This window comes from Symphodus melops (genome assembly GCF_947650265.1).
Source record: "Symphodus melops genome assembly, chromosome: 18".
In the NCBI taxonomy this organism is placed as follows: domain Eukaryota; kingdom Metazoa; phylum Chordata; class Actinopteri; order Labriformes; family Labridae; genus Symphodus; species Symphodus melops.
Genome location: NC_136708.1, coordinates 2,379,669 through 2,407,214, shown reverse-complemented (window position 1 = coordinate 2,407,214; position 27,546 = coordinate 2,379,669). Strand labels below are relative to the sequence as shown.

The 27,546-nt window shown below is 44.3% G+C and overlaps 3 protein-coding genes and 2 long non-coding RNA genes across 7 annotated transcripts in view; 2 read left to right on the top strand and 3 right to left on the bottom strand.

Moving 5' to 3' along the window:
• Positions 1 to 17,937, top strand: part of LOC306839684 — a 75,419-nt gene extending 57,482 nt beyond the window's left edge. Inside the window, exon 2 of the long non-coding RNA XR_013781232.1 lies at positions 17,445 to 17,937. This is a non-coding gene — a long non-coding RNA (uncharacterized lncRNA). The remainder of the gene's footprint in view (positions 1 to 17,444) is intronic.
• On the bottom strand, positions 4,579 to 7,772 carry txnipa (thioredoxin interacting protein a). The gene is made up of 6 exons (XM_079367660.1): positions 7,395 to 7,772; positions 6,744 to 6,819; positions 6,507 to 6,654; positions 6,028 to 6,387; positions 5,631 to 5,933; positions 4,579 to 5,545 (listed from the first exon to the last, which is right to left on the bottom strand). The coding sequence occupies exons 1-6, from the start codon at positions 7,648 to 7,650 to the stop codon at positions 5,498 to 5,500; spliced, it is 1,191 nt and encodes a 396-aa protein (XP_079223786.1). The 5' UTR covers positions 7,651 to 7,772; the 3' UTR covers positions 4,579 to 5,497.
• LOC306839945 lies at positions 12,426 to 16,254 on the bottom strand. Of its 2 annotated transcripts, none has more exons than XR_013781274.1 (9): positions 16,163 to 16,254; positions 14,923 to 14,977; positions 14,635 to 14,663; positions 14,401 to 14,449; positions 13,996 to 14,067; positions 13,737 to 13,776; positions 13,117 to 13,183; positions 12,814 to 12,854; positions 12,426 to 12,580 (listed from the first exon to the last, which is right to left on the bottom strand). It is a non-coding gene; the product is annotated as an uncharacterized lncRNA (long non-coding RNA). The 2 variants fall into 2 exon arrangements; XR_013781275.1 differs by lacking the exon at positions 16,163 to 16,254 and adding an exon at positions 15,793 to 16,022.
• On the bottom strand, positions 17,513 to 22,718 carry chtopa (chromatin target of PRMT1a). 2 transcript variants are annotated; one of them, XM_079368489.1, is made up of 6 exons: positions 22,449 to 22,718; positions 20,962 to 21,051; positions 19,790 to 19,940; positions 18,706 to 18,880; positions 18,477 to 18,623; positions 17,513 to 18,394 (listed from the first exon to the last, which is right to left on the bottom strand). In XM_079368489.1, the coding sequence occupies exons 2-6, from the start codon at positions 21,024 to 21,026 to the stop codon at positions 18,192 to 18,194; spliced, it is 741 nt and encodes a 246-aa protein (XP_079224615.1). In that variant the 5' UTR covers positions 21,027 to 21,051; positions 22,449 to 22,718; the 3' UTR covers positions 17,513 to 18,191. The 2 variants fall into 2 exon arrangements, with proteins under 2 accessions (XP_079224615.1, XP_079224616.1); XM_079368490.1 differs by lacking the exons at positions 20,962 to 21,051; positions 22,449 to 22,718 and adding an exon at positions 20,091 to 20,941.
• Positions 22,719 to 22,797: 79 nt separating this feature from the next.
• On the top strand, positions 22,798 to 26,222 carry snapin (SNAP associated protein). Its single transcript, XM_079368492.1, has 4 exons — positions 22,798 to 22,931; positions 23,654 to 23,700; positions 23,841 to 23,959; positions 25,385 to 26,222. Exons 1-4 carry the CDS (start codon positions 22,816 to 22,818, stop codon positions 25,490 to 25,492), a joined length of 390 nt encoding a protein of 129 aa, XP_079224618.1. The 5' UTR covers positions 22,798 to 22,815; the 3' UTR covers positions 25,493 to 26,222.
• Positions 26,223 to 27,546: the final 1,324 nt, after the last annotated feature.

Here is a 27,546-nt window from a genome sequence, read left to right as displayed (position 1 = left end):
CCCCGCTGTTGTGTAAACTGGAAATATGCAGTTCCTCTATTCAGATAACAGTTCTTCCACATAGGTTTTTTGTGTGTGTGTGTGTGTGTGTGTGTGTGTGTGTTAACGTCTGACTTCTGTGTTTTATGTGGTCAATAAAAACATCCAACACCAGAACAACAACCAGGCTGGTTTATTGTACACGAGTGAGTCTGGCGTCCCTGAAGAAAAAAAAAAGCTCCTCCTCTTTAACAAAATGTTCTCAGTAGAAATCCTTTCTGAGCCTGTCGGTGACTAATACAACAACTTTCAGTTTCATGGTTACACACCGAAAGGTCACCTGAAGCAACTCTGAAAGTTTTTTCTGAATTAGACCCAGAAAAGTTCTCATGTTAAGAAACCAGGTCCAGGACTAAACATGTCTGAAGAGTCCTTTAACAGAAACTCGAGTAGAGCAAAGGTGACAGGAAGCTTGATTCTTGTCTTTATAAATGTGGCACACAAAGACATTAGTGTGTGTGTGTGTGTGTGTGTGTGTGTGTGTGTGTGTGTTATCAGTAGCATTCTTTGTGTCATTTTTAACCTCATGACCAGACCTGCAGTGTGAGCAGAGTGAGCTCTCTGTGGTGAATCACAGGGAACAAACAGAGGGCGGACGGGGAAACAGACGCCTGGAGGAGGAAACCACCTCCCAGCCTCTCTGTGTGTGTGTGTGTGTGTGTGTGTGTGTGGGGGGGGGGGGGGGGGGGGGGGGGGGGGGGGGGTGTGAACACGCTGTTCTCGAGTGCTAACCCTCGTGAACAACGGCTGCAGCCAATGACGAAGCGAGTGCTGCACGGCCTCAGCCAATCGCAGGCTGCGTCTGAGGACGGGACGAGGCCTGCATGTATTAATGACAGGATATTAGTGGTGATGATGAGGATGATCAGAAATGATGAAACATCAGAACGTGTTGGATCAGGTTTATTTCAGGAGCACAGGAGGATTCTCAGAAACTAGTCTGAAAAAAAGAAAAAAAAAAGGCTGTGACGTTTACTCGTCGCGTGTCAAGGTGTGTGTATCCAACCAACGAGGTGCGCATACACACATTCACACCTCGATCTGAAGACGCGTCAGATCATTGATGAGTCAAAGCTCCATTGACAGTGACTCATGGAGGCCCTGACCTTCATCCATCCCTGGTTCACGGTTTCTGTTTTCACCAAACAAAAACCTCAGGTGACGAAAAATCAGGCTGCAGTTCCTCGAGTGTCCACTTGAGGCTCGCTCGCTTTGACGCCTGAAATCTGTCGTCAGACTTCTGTGTTTTATCAACACAAGCTAAAATAAAAGAGTAGAAGAAGAAAAAAATAACAAGAATAAAAGAGTAGAGGAAGAAACAAAGATTGGAATAAAAGAGTAGAAGAAGAAACAAAGATTGGAATAAAAGAGTAGAAGAAGAAGGGATCAAAAACTTCTGCATAATATCACCTGACTTTTGATCTACTGTTTGATTGACAGCTGCTCCTTTATCTTAGTCTATTGCTGTTGCTGTCCTGTTGCTATGGTAACTCATAAAGCTGTCGTCAGACAGATTTTGGTAAATGGACTTGAGCCTGTTTACTCCTCAAAGCACTTTCACACCTCGGGTCACACGTGCACACGCACACACTGATGGTGGAGGCTGCACAGTCACACGCCGCAGGCCGAGCAGCGGGAGCCGGGGATCAAACCCCCAACCTCTTATATGGAGAGACGACTGACTCTACCACTAAGCCACAGCCCACATTCCCGTCAGCTTGGCTGTTGTTTACTTCCTCATTTCAGGCCTGCTGTTCTGCAGAACGACCAGCGCCGGACAGTCAGACGTGTGCTGTTCGTGTGTTCGTACCTTTAATAGAAGCTGCTGGTTTTATAAAACAGACAAAGCCGAGTCTGTTGAAGCTTTCTGCCTCTCTTGTTCTTAGAAATATCTGCACGTCACTATTTTTATGTAACATTTAGCACTTAACTTTTCCTGAGAATCAAGGGAAGCTGAGCCAACCGGATTCTTCAAAGCGGCGTCTGACATAAACGCTCTCACCTCATTTCAAACGACCAACACCTCGTGTTATGTCATGTTGTTTTGATGCTCTGTTACGATAACAATGCAGCATGGATGATGGAAACGCACAGAAGCAGTGAGGGGGGGATCATGTTCTTTTCCATGTCGGCGTTTCTTAGAAAGTCGGCTCACAGCAGGCAGTGCCACGCTCTGCGACCGTCCGATTGGTCGACCTTCGACCTACTAATGTCTGCAGACGCTGGACATTAATATCTGAGGAGATATTTCTGCTCTACATGGACATTGAAACTTTACACTGCTGCTAAAAGTGTCGCACATTTGATTCCCCTCCGACTCGGTGTTGACAGTCGGTCCCTCACAGCATTGTGTTCAGTTACACAATAAGGCCATGTGCTGTACTCTCAGTGATTCATGTTCGTTTTACAACCACTTACAAGAGCGTTATAGAAAACAATAAGTCAAAGAGAGGATGAGTCAGCGTGTCAGAGTGTCGCCGACCTGAAACCTCTCAGAGAAAGTGATCAACGCTCCAACAATACGAACCTGTCGTATTTTACTTCCTTCAGTATTTCTGGAACACTTCTGGTTTTGACCAAAGAGTTGTCTTTTTTAAAACTTATGGACGACAGTTTTGCTGATTGAGCAAAAAAAAAAAAAAGGTCAGAAAATACAAGCTCAGCAAAATCCAAGTCACGAGGACGCGAGATGAGATCAGCGACACTCGTATATTCACATTCAAACACCATGTATTAAAATAGCTTGTGTTAAACTCAGGCTGCAAATGTTTATAAATGTGATTACTTGATTTAAACTGCACAGAGGAGAGACGCGTCAGGAAATCTGGTTCCAGCTGCACCAACTGAAGACCGGCCTGAACGCCTGAAGAGCTGTGCAAAGTGGAAAAAAACCCCTCTGAAGACGTGAGAAGGTGTTTCAACGTCCTGAAACCTTCTGCATGGAAGGCAGAGGCCGACTGTGGAACAGAACTTAAGCCTCGACTTGACCACGGCCCGTTTTTGGCGAGATGCGCTCATGTGCATTGTTATATGTAGCCGAGCAGCGTGACGGTGTTGTTAGGTGTTAATACACGTCAACACAGTGAAAGCAGGTGAATATAAACAACATGAACGTTGGTTACATTGTGGCACATCGTCATTTTAAAGACGAGTCAAAGCCTGCGTGACGCCGCCCGTCTGTTCCTGCAGGGGGCGCTGGCTGTCTCAGCCCCCCCCCCCACAGTGTTTATCGATCGAGTTATGAGCTAATCAAACTTATCTATTGATTCAACCCGGCTGTAAACGTGCATGCTGAACGAGCGTGCACGTGACTTCCTGTGCTTCAGCCTGAAGCGGACACTCGACGGATTTCAGGAACTTTGGGTGAAGCAAGACTTAGAACGTGTTCCGTCTGCAGATTGTTCTTAAAAGACTCGTCACCGTGCTCAGCAGCCTTCATGATGAACACGTCTGTGAGAGGGACCTCCAGAGCTCAGCGGTGCAGAGAGACGAGCTGCAGAGAGACGAGCTGATAAACACCTTCCTTATCTTTCTCTGTCAGCAGCTCGCAGACGTCAGCGGCGCAGAGGAAAGGACGCAACGACAGTCCTGCACGAAACTCCGAGTTAGCAGCTCGACTCTGCAGCGTGCAGCGAATCCTCAGAGAGCCACCATGTCTGCAGAAACACAGGAGAAGGATTCTCTGAAGGCCTCCAAACAAACATCCACAAACATTTAAATGTCATTTCAACTCTTTAATGCATCGTGGAAAAAACATGCCGAGAGACAGAGAGGAAAACTCACTTTATCCATCTTCAATCCAACAGCTCAGAAACACCTGCAGGTCGACGAGTGTTGGCTCGACTCGATGAAGCTTCATGAATCATGAGTCGGAAGTGTCCGTTACATGTACAAAGGTTCTTCTTCTGCTACAGTCAGAATCAGACTTTATTACACAGAGCATAAAAAGAAATCAGGTTTCCTTTAACTTTATTACTTTTCCATAAAAACATGAAACATTAACTGAATGTAGAGCAGCTTACCTGTCAGGAGGGCAAAGGAAGGCCACACCAGATTTTAGTAGATGATTATGTAACCTGAATACTGGAGATCAAAGTGGCACCCTGGATCTTTGTGTTCTTGTGTCTCAACTGAGCGGCGCCTGAGAGCGTGTGTGTGTGTGTGTGTGTGTGTGTCGGCTGTGCACGGAGGACCCTGCAGGTCATTTACACTCTCACGCTCTTTGTGACGTCACTAAATGTGAACATTTGAATATTTGCCTTCAGTGCTTTCATACTCAGACTGAACATCCTGAAAAACTCCTGAAGTTTTCAGTGTGAACGCTAACGGCTAACGGCTAACGTCAAAGACAAACGGTCTCATTATCAGGGGGATAACTGGAAAATGTTGCTGCTACTCGGAATATCGACGGGAAAAACCCAAAAGAAAAAAAATCCGGACTTTGTTTCTGCTGTTCAGGAGGAGTGTGTGTGGGGGGGGGGGGGGTCTGTGTACCCCACTTAAAACCAGATCTACTAATGAAAGAGAAGCCATGCTGGATATTTTGAACATTTTCTTTATTATAAAAAATAACCCATAGGGTTCCATACAAAAATACTCATTAAAGTATCAAGGATGCATTGCAAACATACTTTGTCACAAATCAGTCTTGGACAGTGATTCTCTTTGCGCCCTGAAAGAACAGAAGTTATGAAGCCACCATAGTGGAATGAAATGTTGTCTAGGACAACTTCAGAAACATGATTTCTCCTCACACAGAGTGCGTCCCATCAGACCGGAGTGTATATGGATAGCACTAAGCGAAGCCCTTGTATGGAAGTAAAACGTGAGGTTGAAAAGAAAAACACACAAATGTTCAAACGAAACTTCACGACGTCTTTAGGCAGTAGTAGAGCAAAAATGCATCAACGGGAAAAAAGTGCAAAAACATTCAGGAATAACAAAACACTGGTACACAAGTGTGAGGGTTCCTCAGCATCCACGGAGGATTATTCTACATGCTCGATTAATAGTCCTCACAGATTCTGAACAGCATCCGAACAGAGCGCTCCTCTGCTGAATCTCGGGCTTGACTGGAATGATGAAGAAAAGACAAGCCCCCCCAAAAAAGCAAAAACAAACCACAGCAGGCCGGGGCGACTCGTTTGCTACTTGGCCCCGATATAAAGTCTTAAAGTGTCTGCGAATGGACGAGCGAGCCCCCCCACAAGCTGAGGGTCTCGGGGAGGGACAGCTTATTCAGAAATGTAGCGCTGCACAAGGCCCCGAGACTCGGCCTTCAGGTCCAGGACCTGGCGAGCGTTGGGCGGGAAGACAGGCGAAGGTGATGAAGTAACAGGCCGTCTCTCTTCAGATCCGTCTTTACTCCTCGGGAGTTTGGACCTTGTGCTCTGTTTTAAGTGCTTTAGACAATCGGTCCCTGAGAGCTGGACCAAAGTGAAAGAGTCCTCGCTGCGCTTCAGCAGACCGGCAGCATGCGGGCATTTCCGTTGAACTCCTCCTCGGCCTGAAGAGAGAAGAAAGACGTTCATTATGATCCTGTTAAGTCCAGAGGAAGCCTCTTGTCACGTGGCTTTAGGTGGGACTCTTACCTCTGTGTACGCGGGAGGCGGGGGGAAGGGGAAGGCCGGGACGTTCATGAAGATGGGGCTGTCGTCTCCGTCGAAGTCGTTGAGCAGCGGCGTGAGCGGCTGGTCCAGGCGACAGTCCCGGGTGATGTCGCAGTAGCTGGGGGGTTCGGACGGCATCCTGAGAGACACCCAGCTCTGCGAGGAGTTGCTGACTGAACCCTCGTGGCTGCTGACGCTGTTGCTGCGGCTGCCGAGACCGGCCGTCCCGATCACCAGGGGCAGCTCCAGGATCAGCTTCTCGCTGCCGGGGATGTGGATGTAGATCTGGAAGGAGAAAAGAAACACTTACGTTAACTTCCATTGGTAAAAAGATAGAAAACAATGTGCATACCGGTATGGTTTTGAAGTGGACGCTCACCATGAGTGCGTACTCCACCCGGATGATGTTGCAGCTCAGCATGGAGGGTTTGAGCTTGGGCACCCTGATGGTCTTCCCCTGCCAGGCGTCACACATCCCGGAGATGATGTGGTTTCCACGCACGGAGGAGAGCTTCTGACGGAACACTTTGGTGCGCCCGTTGGCCTGGTACATGTGTTTGGCGATGATGGCGGCTTTGGGCACCACGATGCGGGAGCAGGTGTTCTCAAACTTGGCGTTGATGCAGATGTCCTCCCCCTCGCAGAAGCCGCGGCGGTCGATTTTGGCGTTGAGCGACACCTGGCCGTCGGGGATGAACATGCAGGTGACTTTCTTCTCCTTCATGCCGCCTGTGGGAGACTGAAGAAACACAAGGAGGTCAACCTCGAGCAACATGATCTCTCTCGTCGTGACGTAACAAGAGCTCAGATTTCCAGATCAAGGTATCACCGTCTGAGGCGCCAGGTCAGCGAACTCACCAGCAGATCAGGGGTGTTCACGTCCAGAGGCTCCTCCACCTCGAAGGACTTCTTGCACTCGAGTGGGTGCTGTTGTGGTCTCTCCATCACGGCCTTCACATAGTACTGGACGTAGCCAAACTTCCCCTTGTATGACGACACCAGCTGCCTGTAAGAACATGTGAGGAGGAGTAAGTAAAACAAAAAGCGCTCCAAAAGAACGGGGAAGAAATTATGAGTCAAGAAACTGTGGCTCACCCTTGCTGCGGGAGCTCGAATCCAAAAGAGTACTCGTATTTGTTTCCGGGCCTCAAGACGACCGAACCATCAGTATCTGAAGATGGAAAATAAGAAACAGTTTTATTATTTTACAATACTTTAATAACAAAGACTTCCTATAATAATTTCGTGTCTTCTGTAAATGACAGTCATCTGACTCATCATGGGAAACACGGGCGGAGTAATTAGACAGTCTCCTGTCTGGGAGACTCCCTAAACTTCCTGTCATCTATTGTAAGGAGGGGATTACAGGTTGCATCAATGGCAGTCAGGAAATCACTAAATCCTTACTTATTAGCAGTATTTACACTGTAGGGAAGACAACAATATACATATAGCTACTTTCAGAATCTCATTAACTGTATATAACTGTCTTGATAATGAAACAACATATAATGTGTTAATTCAGAACATTTATTAAGTCGTATTCTCCCACAGTCCTTAAAGGCAACTCTTTACAAGTTGCTGAACGTTGACAGTGCAAATATCGCGATACTACCTCAGCAGCGTTTAAAGGCAACTCTTAACAAGTTGCTGAACGTTTACAGTGCAAATATCGCGATACTACCTCAGCATCGTGTACTGTAATACAGCCCCGTGTTGGAGGGAAAGACTGATGGGTATTCTCACCTGTTGGCTGCTCGTCCAGCCGCAGCACCTCCTCATAACGGAGGTACTCGGACTCCTGTCGGCACCGCTGCTTCCCTTTAGCGTACTCCACCTTAGCACAGCCCAGACCCAGAACCTTCACCGCGGACACTCGAGTCAACTCGTTCACCTCCACCTCCACCCGACCGGACACCTTGTCCCCGCCGCAGTAAAAAGTCTTAGAGGGGTCCGAAAAGACCACCTGAAAGGTCTTAACTCTCTTCGTCATTGCCACCATGATTGCTTTATGTCAGATATCCAACACAGATAAAACCGTATCGATCAGTTTCGGAAGCGTGAGCTCCCCGTGTGACTCTCTCTCTCTTCTATCTGCTGTAAACAAAGCGCGAGCTCTGCCGTTATTTATATGACGAGCCATGAGCAGCCCGGGTGTACTGCATGGCTCAGCGCGTGCACAACGCTCCCATTGGTCGAAATGCTCTGTTTGTGTCGGCTCCAGCCAATCGGCGAGCAGAAGCGACGCGTGGACACCGCGTGGCTGGAAGAATGTACAGCGTGTTCAGCAGATGTGAGGCAGGAAGTTGAAGGTGGATAGACAGAAAAAGTACATTTGTAGTAAACAGGTTGAAACCAGAGAGAGAGGATAGTCTGGATTAGATCATCGACCTGATTAACAGTAGTTACCACATGGTGATTCCCAAAACGTATATTTAGTCATTACTAGTGAATTGAAAATACATGTAATAAATACAAACCATATAATAAACAGAAAGTACAGCATGGATAGAAGTTACTGCCTGATAATCAGCCAATAAATCTAATGAGCACAACATATTGACTTTACACTTTAGTTGTCGTTATTGGATATTTGACATGAGATACATGAAGGGAGGACAGTATTTTGAACTAGTGCATAGCAGACATTCTAGTTCATGGTCATCATGTTAGTTTGTAGGTCAGTGGTGTGATTTCAGATCATAATCTATGTTTCTGCACGTTGTTGTTTGCAGCTCCAAGCCGAAGGACATCTTAGAGCTGTATACAGCTCTGTGGTGTCTCAGTTTGAGACACAGGAATGGACAAATAGATTAATTCCTAAATTTTTATGCAACTTATTCATATAGGTTTTATTCAACCAATTCCACCTCACATTTAACATTATTTACTAACATATCCTCTTAGAAGATTGCATGCAGCCAAACTGCATGAGTACAGTAGGGCTACACACCCAGATTACAGTTTTTATACAGCAAAATAACAGATTTACATTTATGTCCCGTTTGCAATTCATTTAGCAGACGCTTTAGTCCAAAGAATCGTTCATCAAAGGACTTTCCTTGTGTGAATATATCCCAAGTACAACACCAGCAAGGATCAATGTCCATAAGCACAAACCAACAACTGTAAATAATTATATACAGTCTATGGTGCAAACAAACAGTATGACGTCCGATCGTAAACACCACTGTTGACAGACAGCGCACAGAGGCAAAGCACAGTTTTTGTTTTGTCTTTAAGTAAAGTTATGTCATCACCAACAACATCATCGACAGCTGCTCTTGAGAGTTTTAAACCTAAATTTCGCCATGATCATCAGTATGGGTGAACTTGTAGGTATTCACAATAGAGCTGGGCCACCCGCACGAGGCTGGTGTCCCCCTTTAGCTTTTTCTTAAAGGTGCATCAGGACTCAGCAGAGTGATTGGAGTTCGTTCTGTCGTTGGGGGGCGACAGAGCAGCAGAGTCGAGCTCGAGACTTCCTTTTCACGATGTCTGAAGTTATCTCTTTTAACGTTTATGCCAATCAATGTGTCATCACTGCTTCGTTTGGTCAGCATGCTATTGCTTTGCTCTCACTTATAAATGAAACAGTGTTTTATAAAGAACAGCACTCATAGGGTTAAATGGTGAGCCAATGAGGTGTGCTAAGAGCTGGACTAATTGTCCATTTGGGTCTTTATTCGATGGTTTGCACATTAAAGTAAACATAGGTGTGTTTTATATGGTGCATTAAGCACTGCAGGGCTGAATCTGGATTCACTGTAATGGAAACGGCTTCAGAGAATTCAGAGATTGCAGCACGCTTTCCGAAGAACATCGAACACATGAGGAACATTTTGAAGTTGTGTGTTGTCAAGGTTTCATCAGACAAACTTCTGCAGTTTTTGTTGTGCGGCGCTCAGATACTGTTTCCACTTTCTCAACCAAACACACGTGACTTGTGTGGCTTGGACCCGAAGCTGTTTTGGATGCGATGAGGTCCGTATTATTCCCTCTGGTGAACTCTCACCCAGTTATTTTTGAAGACGCCGTTATATTAGATCACCAGGATTTTCCATAATAAAAATAGATGAGCATCAGCGGATGAGACAAAGAGATATACAAAACAACAAGAGAGAGGCCACAGAGAGACAAAACATGTGTTCAAGGACAAACAACATGACATCACACAGACACAGAACTGTTACTAAAAGTCAACGCAAAGACAACAAAGTGACACAAATGACTGCACACTAAACAAAGAAGACACAGGAATGGAAACAGTAAGAGTCCAACAGCAAGAAGGAACAACACGCCCAAAAAGGTCAAATGTAAGAAGCAGCCCGAGAGCAATCAGAAACTACAACCACATGAAAAACTGAGACGGAGAAAGGACTCCAAAGAGACAGACGGATAAACACCTGAAACAACCACAAAAAACTACAAAGAGACACAAGGCGAGAGAGAGACACAAAGCCGTCCTGAAGGTTTTTACATGTCCATGATTTATTTTGTTTTGATACATTTAAGTAGAATGAGACGTGCGTGTGTTTGCATTCAGCACACACTGATATGTCATACATGTTTTACACATACATGTTCTATTACTCATTGTCTTTTATCATTTTAATTTCTGTTAATTGTCTGTATGTTGTGAGTCTGACTGTGTAACGTTTGCTGCCTCTTGGCCAGGACTCCCTTGAAAAAGAGGTTTTTAATCTCAATGGGATTTTTTTTCCTCCTGGATAAATAAAGGTTAAATAATAAAAAATAAAAAATAAACATGTAGAAATGCAGGTTACAGAAACATGTGCAGGGGTCTCTTCATTTTTCCCAGTGCTGCACACACTTCACTGTGCCATGGCTCTGAAACAAGCTTTTGTAAAATTATACTGATGTGCAGTTTAATGAGGTATTGATAAGTTGATCACCTGACCATCACTATCCTCTTGTAGTACGATCAGCTGGATGGCAAAAACAGTGCTAGTGCCTCAAAAGTAAATAAAGAACTAAAACAAACTACAGACCCCGCCAAAAGACATGAAGAGAAAAGTTTTGAGTGAGGATAAGAAGGGTTCAGTTCTGGAGGGATCAGGTGAGCGTCGGGTTTCTTTCCATCCTTGACGGTTCAAGAGAACAAGGTCAAGCAGCAGACATCGGAGACGGCAGAGGACCGAAAACGACTCTCTGACTGACCAGGATGACCTTTTTGTAGGTCACTTAATGTCATCTTATGGTTGCTGAGTGACATTTGAATTCGAACGGCAATAATGGCAAGCTGGGGTGAAGTGTGCAGCGAGAACGGTTCAAAAACAGGCTCCTATGGGCAGGGCGCACTTCATCAATCAGAGGTAAAGAAGAGACAGGCCGAGGTTTTTAAAGGACCGTATGGATTGGACAAAGAGGACTGGAGTAAAGTCCAATTTTCAGCTTTGCCCAACACCTGCCCGTCTAATGGAGACCTGGAGAAGCTTACAGTGTCTCGCAACCACTGTGAAATCTGGAGGAGGATCAGTGAGGATCTGGGGCGGTGTCAGCGATGTTGGAATCAGGCAGGTTTGTCTTTGCGAGGGACGCCACTGTACAAGGCTATCCTGGAAAAGAACTTGCTTCAAGGTGTGAATGAAGGACCACCAGATCAAGACCCTGTCATGACCGGCCCCAAATCTCAAGACCTTTCTCACCAGGGGGATCATGACCTGAACCCCATTGAACACCTCTGGAATGTGATGAAGAGGAGGATAGATGGAACGACTGGTGGAGAGCATGAAAGCTGTGACTGACAATCAGAGTTATTCCATAAAAAGATTGATCTCTGAACCCTGCCGAAGTGAAAACATGTTACGTAACCCTGAGACAGGAGAGGGGAAGGTAAACTTCTTCACCTGTTTGTGCAGAGCCTGTACTGTAACGTGCTCTGACCTGCGTAAACAGGGAAGAGAAACACATTTACAAAGTTTGTTTTTAACATCACAGACTACAGCGCTCTGCTTCAGCCAATCAGAAGAGACCCTCTGTTTTCAGACATCTCCATTAAAGGTCAAACTGTAACCTGAGCGGGGGTGAGATGTTGTGTAAACATATACTGCCCCCTGCTGGAGGGAATTATACCTCGACACAGACACACACATTTGGAGCACATTAAATGAACGCATTGTGACGTCAGATGGATTCATTACATTTATACTTAAATGAAAAGCATGTCTGATATTTAATGTTTAAATAAATTATTTCAAAACTTGAGCTCTCTCAGAGTGCATCACAGCCTGACATGTGCAGCAACATGTTTAATTTCATCTGGATCTTGGATTAACAAAGACAGCGAGAATCTAAAGCCTCTAATAATCTAAGCAGCAGAACTCTTACTGACCAGGAACTCAAAAATATAAAAAAGGTGCACCGAGTAGTTAGACAGGTCTTTGCTTTATTTAGTGAACCAAGACTTTAAAGTAAAGAAAGGTTCAACCCCGACCAGAACTAATCGACCACAAAAACCTTGGAGCTCAGTTAAGGTTCCTCTACATTTTAACACTTCAGTGAAATATTTACACGTCCATCTCTTGCTTTATCATTTGACCAATCAATGAGCTTGATTTTAATCCTGTAGATATTAGTCATGCGTTTATCTAGCTGTAAACTTCATTTGTGCCGAGACTTGTTTTTCAGAGACATTAATGAAGCAATGTAACGTAGAAGACATTTTGTCTGCTAGAGGATGAATGGACACAGATTTCTATTGGTTTGTTTGTTTATATATATATAAATATATGCAACAAAAGGACAAAAAAAATGCAGCTTTCAAGAAGTTTTATTTGAATCCAAACATCTTAAAACATCACATGCTGTCCCAATCCGTCACTGTGCAAACATTTATGGATGTAAAGTTAGTGTGTTGGCGTTCATGTTCTCTGCGGCTCTCTTGATGACGCTGCATCGATCCGCTCCGTCTGAAAACAACAACAAAAGTTCAGCCGTGACACGAGACAATAAAAACAGGTCAACATGCATCAAAGTTAAGAGCTCATGTTCCCAGCAGGTCTCCTCCAGCACGGAGCTGCAGAAGCCGGCTGGGATGGGTTTTAATTTCTGGTCAATTCCACAGCAAGTCAGGAAGAGTGAGTCCTGAAAGCCTTGGTATATGACCAACGTGAGGATGGAGGAGAACAGACGTTAAACTCACCGGCTGCAGACGCGTCAAGTCTCCACGACACGGTCAGCTTTCTGAAACAAAGAAACATCCTCATTACAGCTTCCTTTAACGTTCATGCTGCCCGTCACATGATCCGTCTTTCACTTAAACAACGGCTTTATTCACGTCTTGTTCTGCAGTGATATCCCAGCATGCTCATGGTGGTGAACACGTGGGTAAAGCGAGACCACAGGTTTACTCTGCGAGGCATTTCCAACGACACGGCCCTACAGGTAAAGGTCAGTCGGGATAGACCTCGCACTCACGGAGAACAGGAGGCTGTGAAAAACTCACCTTCAGCGTTTAACGCCTGAAGACAAGGAGCTCCAGAGACGAGACGTTTCTTCACGTCAGCAGAAGTCTAAAGGAAAAAGAGACGCGTTACAGATTCATTTAACCATCAGGAGAGCGAACAATGCGTCAGCCTCAAACATTTTAATTTCTCATTTAGACTCAAAATATCTTCCACATCGGCTTGAGACTGACAAATCTGACTCAGCTTCCCCCCCCCCCCCCCAACAGCCCTCGTAGTGTCAACAATGTGAAGGGTCTAATTTTAAGAACTTTATTCTCCACGCAGCTCAGACTGCTGGTTCAAATGAGCAAAAAGAAAATGCCTTCATGCTGCCACCTAGTGGTTAATGTAGGAACAACACCCTGAAGATTTATCATTTGAGCTGGGTTTTTTTTATAAGTCACGAGTTCGGGCTCTGCCAGCATCTGTAACTTTAAACATTTAAGAGCGGACTATGAGTGAGTGTCTCAACAAAAATACCAGGACTCCGAACACGATCAGCTCAGAGACCAACGATGCCAGACGTTGAGTTTGTCTCGCACTGGTTTATGAACAAACCGGCTGACGACACAGCTGGCTGCAGATACCACACAGTGCTCACGTCACCAGACTGACCTACCGATCTGCAGGCGAGTCCTCCATCACGCCATCATGGAGACCTACAGACAAAAAGGCACATCATCACACAGTGTTCACGGTCACCGTCAGCTGTAGTGTTCTGCAGTGATATCCCAGCATGCTCATGGTGGTGAACACGTGGGTAAAGCGAGACCACAGGTTTACTCTGCGAGGCATTTCCAACGACACGGCCCTACAGGTAAAGGTCAGTCGGGATAGACCTCGCACTCACGGAGAACAGGAGGCTGTGAAAAACTCACCTTCAGCGTTTACCGCTTGAAGACGGCTCATGAATCCTGTGACGATGACGAGGAGATCAGTGCAGCTGAAACCTGGAGAAATAACGGCACAACGTCAGACAGCTCCCGGATTTATAAAATCAAAGAAAATGCTCCAGGATGCAGATCCCAGCTGGTGTTGAGGTTTCTACATTTGTGGGTTTTAAAGAGACCAAAACAAGCTGTGTGTATAAATCATGCTTTTTTTTTAAAAATGTGTTTCAACAAAAATACCAGGACTCCAAACACAATCAGCTCAGAGACCAACGATGCCAGACGTTGAGTTTGTCTTGCACTGGCTTTTGAACAAACCGGCTGACGACACAGCTGGCTGCAGATACCACACAGTGCTCACGTCAGCAGACTGACACAGACGTCCAGACTCACATTAAGCTGCTGCTGCTGCTTCAGTTCAGACGCTCAGGACGGAGACGACCTGCAGGAGGAGGAGGAGGAGGAAGGTGAGAATGAGTTTGTACGTCTTGTGATGTTAGATTATTTAACGTGCAGGCTGGACGGTTCAGAGAGGCATCTATCAATCACACTTCAGAGCAGTTGAACATAAAGCCAATCATCATGACGAAGAATTAACAAGACGATTTGATGTGACGTGAAACTCACCGAGCTGGTCTGAGGTCTGCGTCGACGACCTGAAAAAAAACCATGACACTTTAAGACTCCATGTATGAAAGAAAATAATTACTGAACACACATGAAGCACAAGCTGTCAGTCCTCATAAGTAACACTGCTGCAGCGTGCACAGCAGTGGGTTGCAAGAGAATTGATCACTCTGTGCCCTGTACGAGATCTGTGCTCCACGGGACAGGAACACACACACACGTCACATCATACAGTGCACACACACACATTCACCAACTCAAATCATTTTAACTGGAACACATATTCACCTCGCTGCGTGTCCGGACATCTCCCCGCCTCGTTTCATAAAGTCCTGATCACTTCCTGTGGAGAGAGCGGTTTGTGTTTATTACATGTCACTTTAAAGATCAGCTCCTCACATGGTAAAACTGCACGATGAAATCATGTCGAGCAAAGTTGTTTTAAAACTTCTTCATCTCCAGGATAAAGACGCATGCTCTCTGCTGCAGGTTTTAACCTTCATGGCAAACGATCAAAAAGTTAATTAACTTAATGAGTCAAATCTGGGATTTCTTCTCGACATGAAATGCAACAACAACAGTTAAAGACTGCGATAAAACAGATGCGCATTAACTATAAAGGAAGGTTTGAGTCCATCTGCTGGTCTTCATCGTCACGCCTGCATTTATCCTCCCTCACATTGTCAACAGTTAATCTCTGCATGTCTGACGGCTGGCTGCAGAGAGGGGGATGTTTCAGGCCTCATTGTCACCGTTCAACAACCAGCAGTGCAGAGGTGAAAGCAAAACCTGAAGACTTTTATTTAGCCATAGCTGTTCTGGGATCAGCCCACTGGACCAGGACGATCCCCCTGAAGAGTCTGTGGCTTCCTGCAGACATCCTCGTGGTTTCTATTCATCATTTATCTACAGAAGGAGGGAAGCTCACTCACGCTGTCTTGACTCAGTGTTACCTTTACTTTAAAGTAAAGTACACAACACCTCTCCGGTCAAAGTCAGCCTCAAGTGGACACTTCAGGAACTGCAGCTTTCTGCACTTCTGTAATTAATTAAACTTTTAGCACGTTGACTGTGCATACGAGTTTTGTTTTCTGTGCATTGATGGTTAACAGTACTTTTGTGTTGAAGCATTCAAACAGGTGAAGTGAAGTCTGCTACCTGTGTGACACGCGCTCTCTGTCCAATTAGCAACGAGGAGGCTAACTCTCAGGCTAAACTTGTCAAAAAGAGTACGCGGATCGACTGCTTCTTATTTAAAGCCAGAGGCAATTTGAGTTATTTTAAAAACCACACGAGTGAATTAATAAACTCAGCCACTGAAAACTTCTCGAGCTGTTTCGACACTTTCGGCCTTCTTAGCACAAAGCTAAGAGCTAGCATGCTCCAACGTGGAGTCCAGGAATAAAAACGTCGGATTTAAAATAAAAATATAAATTGTGTATTCTTAAATCCATTTATCCAGTCTGTTCAATAAAGTGACCTCTCTGTTTAAAGGCAGGAGTAAAAAAAAAAAAAAGATCATATTTACCCATTTCTACGGCGTCCTCTTCACTCAAGCCACCGGAAATAAGAAGAGCGATCAGTACGTCGCTGAAGTATTTATAGGAAGCTTTACGTCAGTAGACAGCGGTTTACGTCAGAAAGTGCTGCCTCCAAGAAAGTCGGAAATCACAGTTTTAGTTTAGTTTGTAGATAGATAGATAGATAGATAGATAGAAAGATAGATAGATAGATACTTTATTGATCCCGAGGGAAATTCAAGCTAGATACAAGATACAAGATAGATAGAAATTCAAGTTTGTTTTGTTTTTTTGATAGATGTAAATATATAAAGATATAGCTTAATATTTTGAGACATTAAATTACTAAATTTCTTTTAAACATTAAATGCACTTTCTAGTATGAGTATTCATTTTGAACTTCTAACATCAATTAATTAAATTTAATTTGTTTATAAGATAAGGAAATATGTTTTGTACCAAAAGCAAAAGTTGTCTTGGACTCTATTCTGCAGTTATAAGAGAACAAGTTCACGTAAACAGACAATGACTGAAGTGTTGATAAATTATAAATATGTTATTGCCTAAAAATAAATTAAACATCCCTAAAGTTCTTCAAAAAGACAATACAAATTGTAAGGTTCAAACGCATCCTGGAAAACAGTTAAATAATTTTCCAGCCGTAGCCAACATGTAGAAAATCTTAAATTAAACAATCTTTTTTCAAAAATTGTCTGTGGTCGTTTATTTAACCCCAAAATATGACCCAAACTTATCCTTTGAAGGACCAATTTGGTTAAGGGTGTGTTTTTTTCTAAACCCCCTGAATTCAAATCAAGTTTGATTTATTTTTGACCTGCTGTTATCGGCTTGACTAACCAATCACAGTTACAAGCCACTTTTCTAACACCAGTGTCTCAATGCTGACTCCAAATCTCCCAGTGGTGAAAAGTCCACCCTCCCCATCTTCTGCCTGTTGCACTTTTTAGTAAATGTGTGCTCAAACAGGCCGTTTGGAGATTTTCCCTTCATGACATCACAAAGGGCAGTAGCCCCTCCCCCAGGTGGGTGACACTCCCACAGCTAGGTGTTTGTTCTGCCTTCTCACCGTAAACAATAGGACATGGAGCCAGAAAGCAGTGAGTACACCTGAGCCCTTCCAGAGAGGGGGCGTGGTCAGACACAGCTCATTTACATATTTAAAGCAACAGACACAGAAACAGTCTGTTCTGAGCAGGGCTGAAATAGAGGGGTTTATAGACATGATCAAATAGATCAGAGTGGATTTACAACACACTTCACACACATGAGAATAGGTCGCCTTGAAAAATGCACCTGATTAGATGTGGCATCTACATTTTGAATAGAGACAACTGATGCAGTTTTGGGAAATCCTCATTTCCATTTTAATTAAAACCTATTTCACTGGCTTCAGGTACAAGATAAGAATCGCAGCAATCCACAGAGAGCCGACAGCTTTTTCGATACAGAGACAGGGAGAAACTGAGTACTACATCTTTTTAAATACAAAACAAGACAAATGGATTCTTGGGTTGATAACTCTTTTTCTTACATTCTTTTTATGCGACATAAATTTAGAAAAGGTTGCAAATGTTTGAGATAAACCAACATACTCCACAAACGCTAAAATCAATCTAAAACAAAAGTTATAAAATAAAGTAGTTCTCAACTTCAACGGACACATTTCCTGGAGCTTTCTTTTAAGCCGGTACAGATTTCCATGTTACAACTCGTGTATATAAAAAAGAAGAAAAAAAATACAACAAAAAAATAAATGGTTCTAGAGACAGTAGGTTTGTTAATGATTAAAAGCTCCTTCCGTAAAGATTTAAAAGGTTTCTTAGGAGCAGGTCGATGCAGGGCCGAGTCGTGGTCGAAGCACATTCAAGTGAAACGCCGACTCGCTCTGCTCGATTTTCATCTCTGTCGTCTAACTTATGAACACAATCGTGTCTCAGAACATTTCTGGTGAAATTCACACGCGTGTGTTCGAGTTCAGATGTGCAGTTCAGCAGAAACTCTTCGTGTGCGTCAGAGTCACTCCATGCTGTCGGGGTCCGCCTGCGCCATGTAGGCGTCCAGCTCTGCGTCCAGGTGACCTTTGGTCTTCGACATGTAGGCGTCCAGCTGGTTGTCCAGTTGTTCGCGAGTCACAGAGGGTCTGCCAATACCCCGGCCCCGTCCACGCCCTCGACCACCGCGACCAGCGAATCCACCACGTCCACGTAGCCCGCCACGACCTGATGATGAGAGTACGCTTTATGAGTCCGATTTGTTTACTTAGGATAATTATCTATAATATCAACTTTGTTGCTCCCTCACCTCTGGGAACTCCCCCGCGTGCTGCTCCTCTGGACAGAGCTCCTCCTCTGCCAGGAGGTCCTCCACGGTGGCGTCCTCCTCTACGCATCGCCAAGCGGCCAGCAGACCCACGACCCCGCATCGGCCCGCCCGTGGTCAATCTCTTCCCTGTGAAACAAATACAAATCATCAGTTAGAACACGCGGTTAAAAAGGGGGAATAAAACCTACAGCCGTGAGAATCCACCGACCTCTCAGAGACAGAGCGCCCCTCATCACTCCTCCTCTGGCTCGACCTCGGAGGCCGCCCCTCGTCATCCCTCTCATGCCTCCTCTTCCTCCTGCAGGTCCTCCTCTCATCAGAGCACCGACCGGCCGGCCCAGCCTCGCCTGGATGTTGCTCTTCCCCAGCCGCTGCTTCAAGCTCTGACGCAAGTCATCAATAAAAGCAAAATCAGGCACACGAGCACAAAATAATCCGATGATTTGGGATTTAACGCATCGATTACACCGGCCTTTAAATACTCAAACTTCCAGATGAAGCAGTGAAGCTAAATGCTGCGATGTCACTAACCCTATTAAAGACATGAAAAACCTGAAAGCTTTTTATCAGTACAAGGATTTCTCTGGTGGACACCAACTCTCGTACCGTCAAGTCTTAATTCATGCTTTCCCCTTTAATACAAGGACGTCAGGAGATTCTGAACACTGACTGTCAGGTAGCTTTTATTCAAATTAGATTCATTTGCATTGCCTGGCACAGATTTTGACCTTTCACTCATGTTTTTATTAATTGCACTGCATTAAAACTTTGCAGTGCTTCTCGCCCTGTTAGACCTTAAGGCAGCATACAGGAGACAGTGTGACCACGTCTGTAATGAAGCAAGACGCTTGACCAAAACAACAAAACAAAGCTGCTCCGGGATGATCATAAAAACAAATTCGACAAACAACACTTGTTTTTTCAGTTTCTCTTTGCCCTCCACCTTCCCTAAATGTTGAATCTTTTTGAATCTGCAAGTTGCAGAATAGAGAGTGTTGTCAAGAGATGTGCTTATCGTAAAGTGTCCCGACATGTCACTGGTTATGAATTGGTGCTATACAAACAAGAATGTTATTCTGCTCTCGGCTCACAATCTGTCATCTCAGAGTTTTGTAGGTTGCAACCGAACAAACAACTTCCTGCAGGAAAGTCGGACTACAAGCATATTAGAATTTCAATATGTGGGATTTAATCTTTCAGTCACATCCAAACTCGACCCCCTCTTTAAACATCTGTATTATCAGAGATAGGCTTAAGTCCTCCACACTGAGCCTGCTGACCTCTGACCTCACCTGCTTATGGTTTAGAGCAGCCTGCACTGACGGCCGGTTCTCCATCTGCTGGGCCAGGCGGCGGTTACGGGCACTGGCCATGTGCTGCTGCTGCATGGTGGCTCGAATGCTTACCGCAGCGGGCTGTTTGTTCTTCAGCATGTTAGTGAAGCTTTAGAGGTGGGAGGGAGAGAAGGGGGGGAGTGGGAGAAGGGACATACAGAGGAGGAGGAGGAGGAAGCAGGTTCCACATCAAGTCATTTCTCACATCATGGATGCGGCCACACAGACTGTGACGGCTCTTTTGTCATTTCAGACTTACGTTCCATCTGCTGGCACTCATTTTCTCTCTCAATCACATCACAGTTGGTTTATATTTGAATTAAGCATGTTTAATTTCAAACAAGCACAAGACGAAACTTGAACAGAGGAGTGCAGAGACAGACTTTTAAGAGAGGAGCAGATAGAAGAGAGTGCCAGAAGAGGAGCACAGTTTGCCACTTACAGGCCTCCGGCTGCTCGGCCGGGTGTCATCGCGCTGCAGCAGCAGAGGCCCCGGACGTGAGGAGTGCTTGGGCCACTCAGCCTCTTACAGCATGGACCGTGACGCTGTGGTTTAACCACTGGGTAAGGGGGAGATGAGGGGGGGTAAGGGGAGAGCTTTGTCACGTCCAAGCTAGGACTGAGCACCTTTAAGCAGAGAGAGAGAGAGAGAGAGGGGTGAGGGAGAAAAATGAGCATGTGCTTCATTTCCGCTGGGTTGAGAGAGAACTGTAAAGAGGCGAGAAGGAGCCCCGTTTCAAGCCTTCCACTCTCCTGTAAAGGCTAATACTTGATGTGTTAACAGGGAGCAGGAGTGCCAGAACTTTCGTAGGACAGTGGTCTGGCCTAGCTCAGGCTTACCAAGTATGACCACTACCCTCTCCCCTTGTTTACATGTGTGCACTGCTCATGCAAGACATCCGGCCCAGGAAAGCCTCCTCTGCCCCATGCTAAAACCGGATCTAACCACGCACACGTGGGCAGCACGGACGCAGTTGAGTGAGCAGTGCACACACAGAGTATAGCATCCATGTCGGGTCCGGTCCCCAACAGAAGCCATCCGTAGGGAGCACTAGAACCTTCACAAGCCAAGGCTGGCCCTTTCATCATCATCTGGTGTCTAACTGCTGACAGGGTGCGTGGCGCCTCACCGCTCGTTCAGGGACACCTTGGTGGTGCTTTTCAGGACCACTTTTTGAGAGGAAGGTGCGCTCATTTTGACCGGCTTCGTTTGCAGGCTCCTGGAGAGAGACGGGACAGGAAACAAAAGATTTAGAACAAGGTTGGCAAAAGTAAGAGGTCAGAACAAACGAGACATTTAGGGTGCACGAAAAATGTTTTTAACTATTTTTTGTGTATCAAGGCTTTGGAGTCAGGAGGAAAACGATCCGAGCTCACCAATTTGTTTCTGATGTTATATACTCATTGTAAAATTGTGCATCTTAAAGCTTTTTGATCTTGGTAAGTCGTCCAGTCAGAGGCTCACTGAAGAGCATAACCATTTTTTTTGTACAGCTGTCAAACGGTACAAACTGATGTACTTGTTTACGTTAAACATCATTTATCTGATCTGATTTCTTTGTGATAGAAGCTAGAGAAGGCAGCGGGCGTGTTCTCAGAAAAAAACAAATGTGTACACACAGGGCAGTGTTTCCATGTGTGGGGAACATGATTATTATTTAACAATGCTTCATACAACTACCTTTATTTTTATTACTAATATTTCTTTATGTTTATTTGCTCACCTCTTGCTATTGTGTTATTTACATTTATAAAATATTTTGTCTTTATTGGATAGGACAGCTGAAGAGAGACAGGATGAGGGAACGTGGGGTGACACAGCACAAGAAGGGCCAAGGCTGTACTCGAAACCCACGAGGGGGGGGGGGGGGGGTGTGTGTAACACAATCCAGCAAACCATCTGACTCCATCTCAACTTCTGTGTGTTTTTATTACTTTTTTGTCGCTTATATTGTCTTAATATTTGTTTGTCATGGCCTCCATCTGTGTTGCTGGGTTCTGGTCGATAGGACGGGTCTAATGTGTTGGTTGGTGCTTTTGCTTTGTAATCCTTATGATGATCCTGCTACATGTCAGAGCACTTTAAAAAAAGGTGGTCAAATTCAACAAAGGTTTTTATTCTACTTTTACACATTTTTGGACGATCACAAAATATATTTAAGATCACGACACTCTTCTGTATCTGGTTAACCAATCAGGATGAGACAATCAAAGTACACAATACTTCACTTGAACAAAGATGAGTTTTAAAAGGTGTGGGGGTATCGACCATGAGGTCAAAGGTCACAGCTGTCGCATCAAAAATCAAAACGTCTGTCTCCTCAATCTTTAATGAAGCGCTAACAAACTTTAAAACCGACTACACAAACGAGTGAATGTGTCAGGGATTGTTTGAAACTCTCTCGAGTAGTTTAGCCCGATTTATTTATAAAAAATAATATAATAAAAACGACGTAAATCCGGTTTAAACCGCCCCGATGAAGCGTAGCTGGGTAGAGTTAGCCTATCGAATTTTGTAGATCAAGTGACGGATTTCTAAAGTCTAAATTACACCGCTGACGTTAAATACAACACACTTTAGTTAATTACTAACATTTCAGTAAACAATATTACTTACTGTGAATGTGGCGTCGTTGGAGAAAAGCCTTGCAGCTAGCCAAGATTAGCCTCCAGAGCTAACTCGTCTTAGCTTAGCACGGTCGACGAGTCTTCTTCTGTTTCTAGTAAAATAATAATTTGAGGCGAATTTTCCAAACTGAGCGCAGCTGAAAGTAAATAAAAAAAATGTCGAGTTAACTTCTGGCTTTGTCAGAAAGACGAAAAAAAGATCAAGCAGCAGAGGCAGGGAGGTGTCGCCTTTTCAAAATGGAGCTGCTAGCTGCTGCTGCTGAAGCGAACGGAGAAAATGGAGACGTTCTTATGACGCGTTACGTCACGATGAAGACGTCATTTCCGGGTGCGTGTGTTTATGGTTTTTGTGTAAAATGGCCTCAGCTGCTTTGGTGGAGACTTCTGCAGGTAAAGATGTGATCGCCGAGGGGCTGCTGGACCTCCTGAAACCAGCGATCCAGCAGCTCGACTTGCACGTGCACTCAGTGAGGTAAAGTGATTATTTATTTTATTTTATTTATTTATTTTTAATGATTATTTGTGACTGACATACGAGCAAGAGAGCTGCTGCAGCTAACTGCCTGACTGTCCCGTGACTCCTCCATCACGGCTGTCATGAGATTTTTATTTTTCGTCAGTGTTTAAACATTTATATTTACCTGTCATCAGTACCGGATGTAATTTATTGTTTTGATTTAGATTAGAAAATCCTCCTCTGTCCTTTTTGTTGGATGTCCCAAGAAGCTGCCTGTTAACAAACAGCTCCTCTGTGTATAGGAGTGGCCCATTGTGATAGATCTTATTGGGGCCCAGAAACTGTCAACTCTTCTGTGTTTAATCAGTGTCTGCTCATCTAGCCTCCACTTAAAGCCCCCTTTCCACCAAGTGGTCGGCTTTGGTTCAATTCGTCATGGGACGGACGATATTTCTACAGGCAACCATTCCCTTAATTTAATTTAATTCAAATTCACAAAACTTTATTTGTCCCCGGGGGGCAATTCAAACATGCTTACTTGTTACAAGAGATGTAAGTAATAGTGTGACATAGGACTGTACAGATCCTTTTCTTGTATCACATCCTACTGTTAGCAGGTGAAACGCCAATTAATGTGTACAATACTGAACTGAACTGAACCCGACCACTTGGTGGAAACTGAGTATTAAAGATGCTCCAACTCTGATGGATAAATGTGATTCTTTTCCTCTTTACAGAGAAAGCCAGGTGGATTTAAGAGAACATATAGACAATCTTGCAACAGGTAAACTGTAATTGATTTACTTCTATCTTAAACATTGCATTTCCTTTTTTTATTTTTTTTTATTTATTTTTTTAAAGAAATACGTGTATGAAGGAGATGATTTAGCTGTTTCTGTACCTTGTGTTGTTTATTCTCTGCAGAGTTATGCAGGATAAATGAGCATCAGAAGGTGGCTTTAGATCTGGACCCCTATGTGAAGAAGCTGCTGAATGCCAGGCGCAGAGTCGTGTTGGTAAACAATATTCTGCAGAATGCACAGGTCAGTGAGAAGACGGCGCTAATGAAGCAGCTTTAATAAATATACTTGAAATAACTTGAAAAAAGTACACTAACACTTCAGTTAACCTCAACTGTGCGAGCTTTTTGTGGCCTGAAAAACTCTGATTTGATTATGTTGGCGAAGCAAGCAGCTTTTTTTTTTAGAGAAAAGGTTGTGATTTCCCGTTTTCACTGTCTGCTCCTGAACAATGAGAGACGAGCTGGGGAGCATATGTGATCAATACGATGGAGACTAAAAACACAAGAGAGTAGATTAAACATCTTAAAGGGATAAAATGAGGGCTGGATTCATGACCATTCAACACTACTACCATGTTTCTAATGATACACAGCTTCATGTAAGTGGGTGAAGTATCCCTTTAAACTGATCAGCTGGTCACTGTTCTGCTGCCATCTAGTGGCTGAAACACACAGGTACGCTGCTCTATACAGGATCAAATAGCACTGTCTTTTATTTGTTTTCCCCACTGGCTTTGCAGCGCTGCAGAAGCAAAAGAAGCGCCTGTAGATGTTTAAATCTGACCAGGTGTTGAATGCTGAAGTGTTAGAAAAGAGGAGAATGCGTGTTTAAAGGGAAGCTGCTTCAAGAACTGAGTGCAGAACAAGAGAGGACCTATTTTCTTTCAATACTTTATTTATCGCTGGGGGAAATTCAGGTTTACACTGGTTTCATTTTGTGAGAGACGTGTTCACACACACACAGGCCCGTATCACACACGTGCACAAACAGGAGGTGTGGACATGTGTTGGTGGAGAGATGTCAGAGTGAGGCTGCTTTGCTATGCAGGGAGCGCACCAGAGCAGTTTTGGGGTTCGGTGCTTTGCTCAAGGGCCCCTCAGCAGAACTCTGGCCCTGGCTACCAGAACAACATAACAACATCCGTATTTTTGGTACGCACTGGAACTTGAACCAGAGACCCTCCGGTTCCCAACCCAAGTCCCGAAAAGAAACCCTGATCCTCGACACACCACTGCTTACTTTTACTGCTGTTGTACATGTAGCCCTTTACAGTGTGCACTGCAGAATTCACATTGCATTATGGGGTTGCGAAAGCTCGGGAGGCATGGCGTGTGAACACTTTCTCACACACACACACACACACACACACACACACATGCAAACAGACTGAGTGCTGTTCTGACTCCCCAGCTGGGATGTTACACAGTTTTATGAGCTCCCATGACGGATCAGGGGTTCAACAACCTCACCATTCTGCATCAGTGCGCTTCACATCGCACGCTCCACGTCACAGGGGCTTAAGTGTCGCATCAACTGGGAATCTGTAAGCGCCTGTTCACTGTTTTACTGCTACAACTACAACTTTACCATACCGGACTGCTTGGACTGCTAATATCATCGCTACGGTAACCAACTCGTCTAACAATCTAATTATTGTGTCTCCAGGAACGTCTGAGGCGACTCAACCACAATGTGGCGAAGGAGACGGCACGCAGGAAGACCATGCTGGAGGCGTCAGGAGTGTTCACCTCCCGCTCCCCCAGTAAACCCTGATCCTCCTCTTCTTCCTCCTCCTCCTCTTGATCCACGCAGCAGATTCTGTGAACCGTCCTGACCAGCAGGGAGTCATCGATACAGGAAACTGAAACACGAGGAGGAAGAGGCTTCCTCTGACGTTTAGTTAGCTGTCTGTCTGATGACATGTTGATGTCCTGCACTGCTTTGTCAAAATAAAAATCAAGGCTGTTAGCTGCTTCGCACCATGCAGCTGCACGCCGTTTATTTGTGTAATGCTCTGGAATAATTCGACATGGGACATTTATGTATTTATTAGAACAATTCAAGTAGTCGGCTTCCCGGGAAAAGATCAATAATTCTAACCATGCGCAAAATGTGAATAACATCAGTCAGTTTGCAGGATCGATGGCAACACTCAGCATGAGTAATCACATCGAGCAGAATAATTGATCTTTGTTCCTCGACTCTAATCGTTCCTTCTCTTTTTGGAAATGCTTGTTTACAAATGTGATCTTAATGTTTCTCTGTGGTGAACATTAAAGAGGCTCTCCATCACTTCATCACGTGAGCCTGCAGAGGTTTCTAAGCTGCCGCATGTTACACGGCTTCATCGCTCATCTCCAAGACGAAAACAACTCTGATCACTGAAACGTGTTACACCAAGCCAAACAAACGTTCTCCGTGCTTATGCATCATGACAGTAACTGGGATTGTGGGTCGTTCTCTGTAAGATATTCATTGCTTGTGATAAAAGTTGTTAACTTCACTTTGTGTGCTCTGTGCAGTGATTGTCATCTTAAGCTTTTATCTGTCGCCATGCAGATCAAAGAAAGATGAAGCCCGACGTGACAGCTGAGACATAACTCGAGCATTCCCTGATTAATCCTTACATGAAACTTTATCGGTCCTATTGAAGGAAAAACTGAATTCTCCGGTAGGTAGTTGCTGCTGCTCTTGGACAGTAACCCTTAAAAAAGTGATCTGGATAAATAAAGGGTACTTAAATAAAGACAGTTATGACTTAGAGGGAAACAACTCTCAAAGACTTCATATCCACTTCAGGCTGAATAAGGACTCCTTCCTCCACTGGGGCCCTTGGTAGTCTGTTTCACACCATTATATATATATATATATATATATATATATATATATATATATATATATACACACATCATTAGAATACGATTAGGAAATAACGGAGGATAAGAATTTGAAGTTGAGAGAGATACATTCACTGCAAAGTTTTGTCGTTTTTGTGAAATGAGCTATATGGGATATGTGTTGTTCACAGACAGATTGTGGACTTCCCGCAACACTTCACCTCTTTGTATTGTTACCTAACTCCTCACCCCTGCATGCTTCGATGTATTAAACTGTAGGGACATCAGGCTCAGATCTATAGAGCCGTGCTCCATCACTCACCATGGAGGCAGTCAAACTTTCTGACATGCTATTCCCCACTCTCTCTCTCTCTCTCTCTCTCTCTCTCTCTGTACCTGATTTCCGACTCTACACTGACCTATCAGAATGCCTCTCCAATAAAGGCATAACAAGCTAATAAAATAAACCTTTGAAAAATAAAGTACATACACATTAAGTGTGCAGAAACCTTGCTCAAATATGAGCCATAAAACCATTTCTCTCTCCTGCTGTAAAAAGTGAACCCATCGACTGTCCTGCCTGAAAGCATCTAGAGAGACATGGTGCAGAGTTTTCCACATTCTTTAAGCCATTGTAAAAAAAAAAGAAGTGTTATTGTGTTCAGATAAATCCAAACTTGTGATGCTCCATCAGTGCTAGAAACCATTTTGCACAAGCATCAATTAAACATTTGCATTTTTATCTGAAAAAAGAAAACACATTTTGAATTTCCGTGGAAAGTGAAAAAATGTACAATGAATTTTAAAAGGAAGAATTCTATCAATAATCTTGATTGAATTGACTCTAAACTTTATTATCTTCCACAGAAAGGGGAAGAACAAAATCGTGAATCATTGTCTTCAGAAGACCACAAGAACAATACATTTAATTATAATCTTTATGTGTCATGCAGGACCAATATTACGTCCAGCATGAATAAAATGGAAAAA

What these genes read in the sequence shown, in the direction of transcription:
- snapin (XM_079368492.1), top strand. Translation starts at nt 22,816, where the DNA reads ATGGCCTCAGCTGCTTTGGTGGAGACTTCTGCAGGTAAAGATGTGATC. An exon ending in TTGCACGTGCACTCAGTGAG is followed by an intron (nt 22,932 to 23,653) that starts GTAAAGTGATTA and finishes TCCTCTTTACAG; the next exon opens with AGAAAGCCAGGTGGATTTAA. An exon ending in ATATTCTGCAGAATGCACAG is followed by an intron (nt 23,960 to 25,384) that starts GTCAGTGAGAAG and finishes TTGTGTCTCCAG; the next exon opens with GAACGTCTGAGGCGACTCAA.
- txnipa (XM_079367660.1), bottom strand. Translation starts at nt 7,650, where the DNA reads ATGGTGGCAATGACGAAGAGAGTTAAGACCTTTCAGGTGGTCTTTTCG. An exon ending in GCTGGACGAGCAGCCAACAG is followed by an intron (nt 6,820 to 7,394) that starts GTGAGAATACCC and finishes TTCCATCTTCAG; the next exon opens with ATACTGATGGTTCGGTCGTC. An exon ending in CGCCTCCCGCGTACACAGAG is followed by an intron (nt 5,546 to 5,630) that starts GTAAGAGTCCCA and finishes TTCTCTCTTCAG; the next exon opens with GCCGAGGAGGAGTTCAACGG.
- chtopa (XM_079368489.1), bottom strand. Translation starts at nt 21,026, where the DNA reads ATGAGCGCACCTTCCTCTCAAAAAGTGGTCCTGAAAAGCACCACCAAG. An exon ending in CTGCTCTAAACCATAAGCAG is followed by an intron (nt 18,881 to 19,789) that starts GTGAGGTCAGAG and finishes GACTTGCGTCAG; the next exon opens with AGCTTGAAGCAGCGGCTGGG. An exon ending in GGGCGCTCTGTCTCTGAGAG is followed by an intron (nt 18,624 to 18,705) that starts GTCGGTGGATTC and finishes TTTGTTTCACAG; the next exon opens with GGAAGAGATTGACCACGGGC.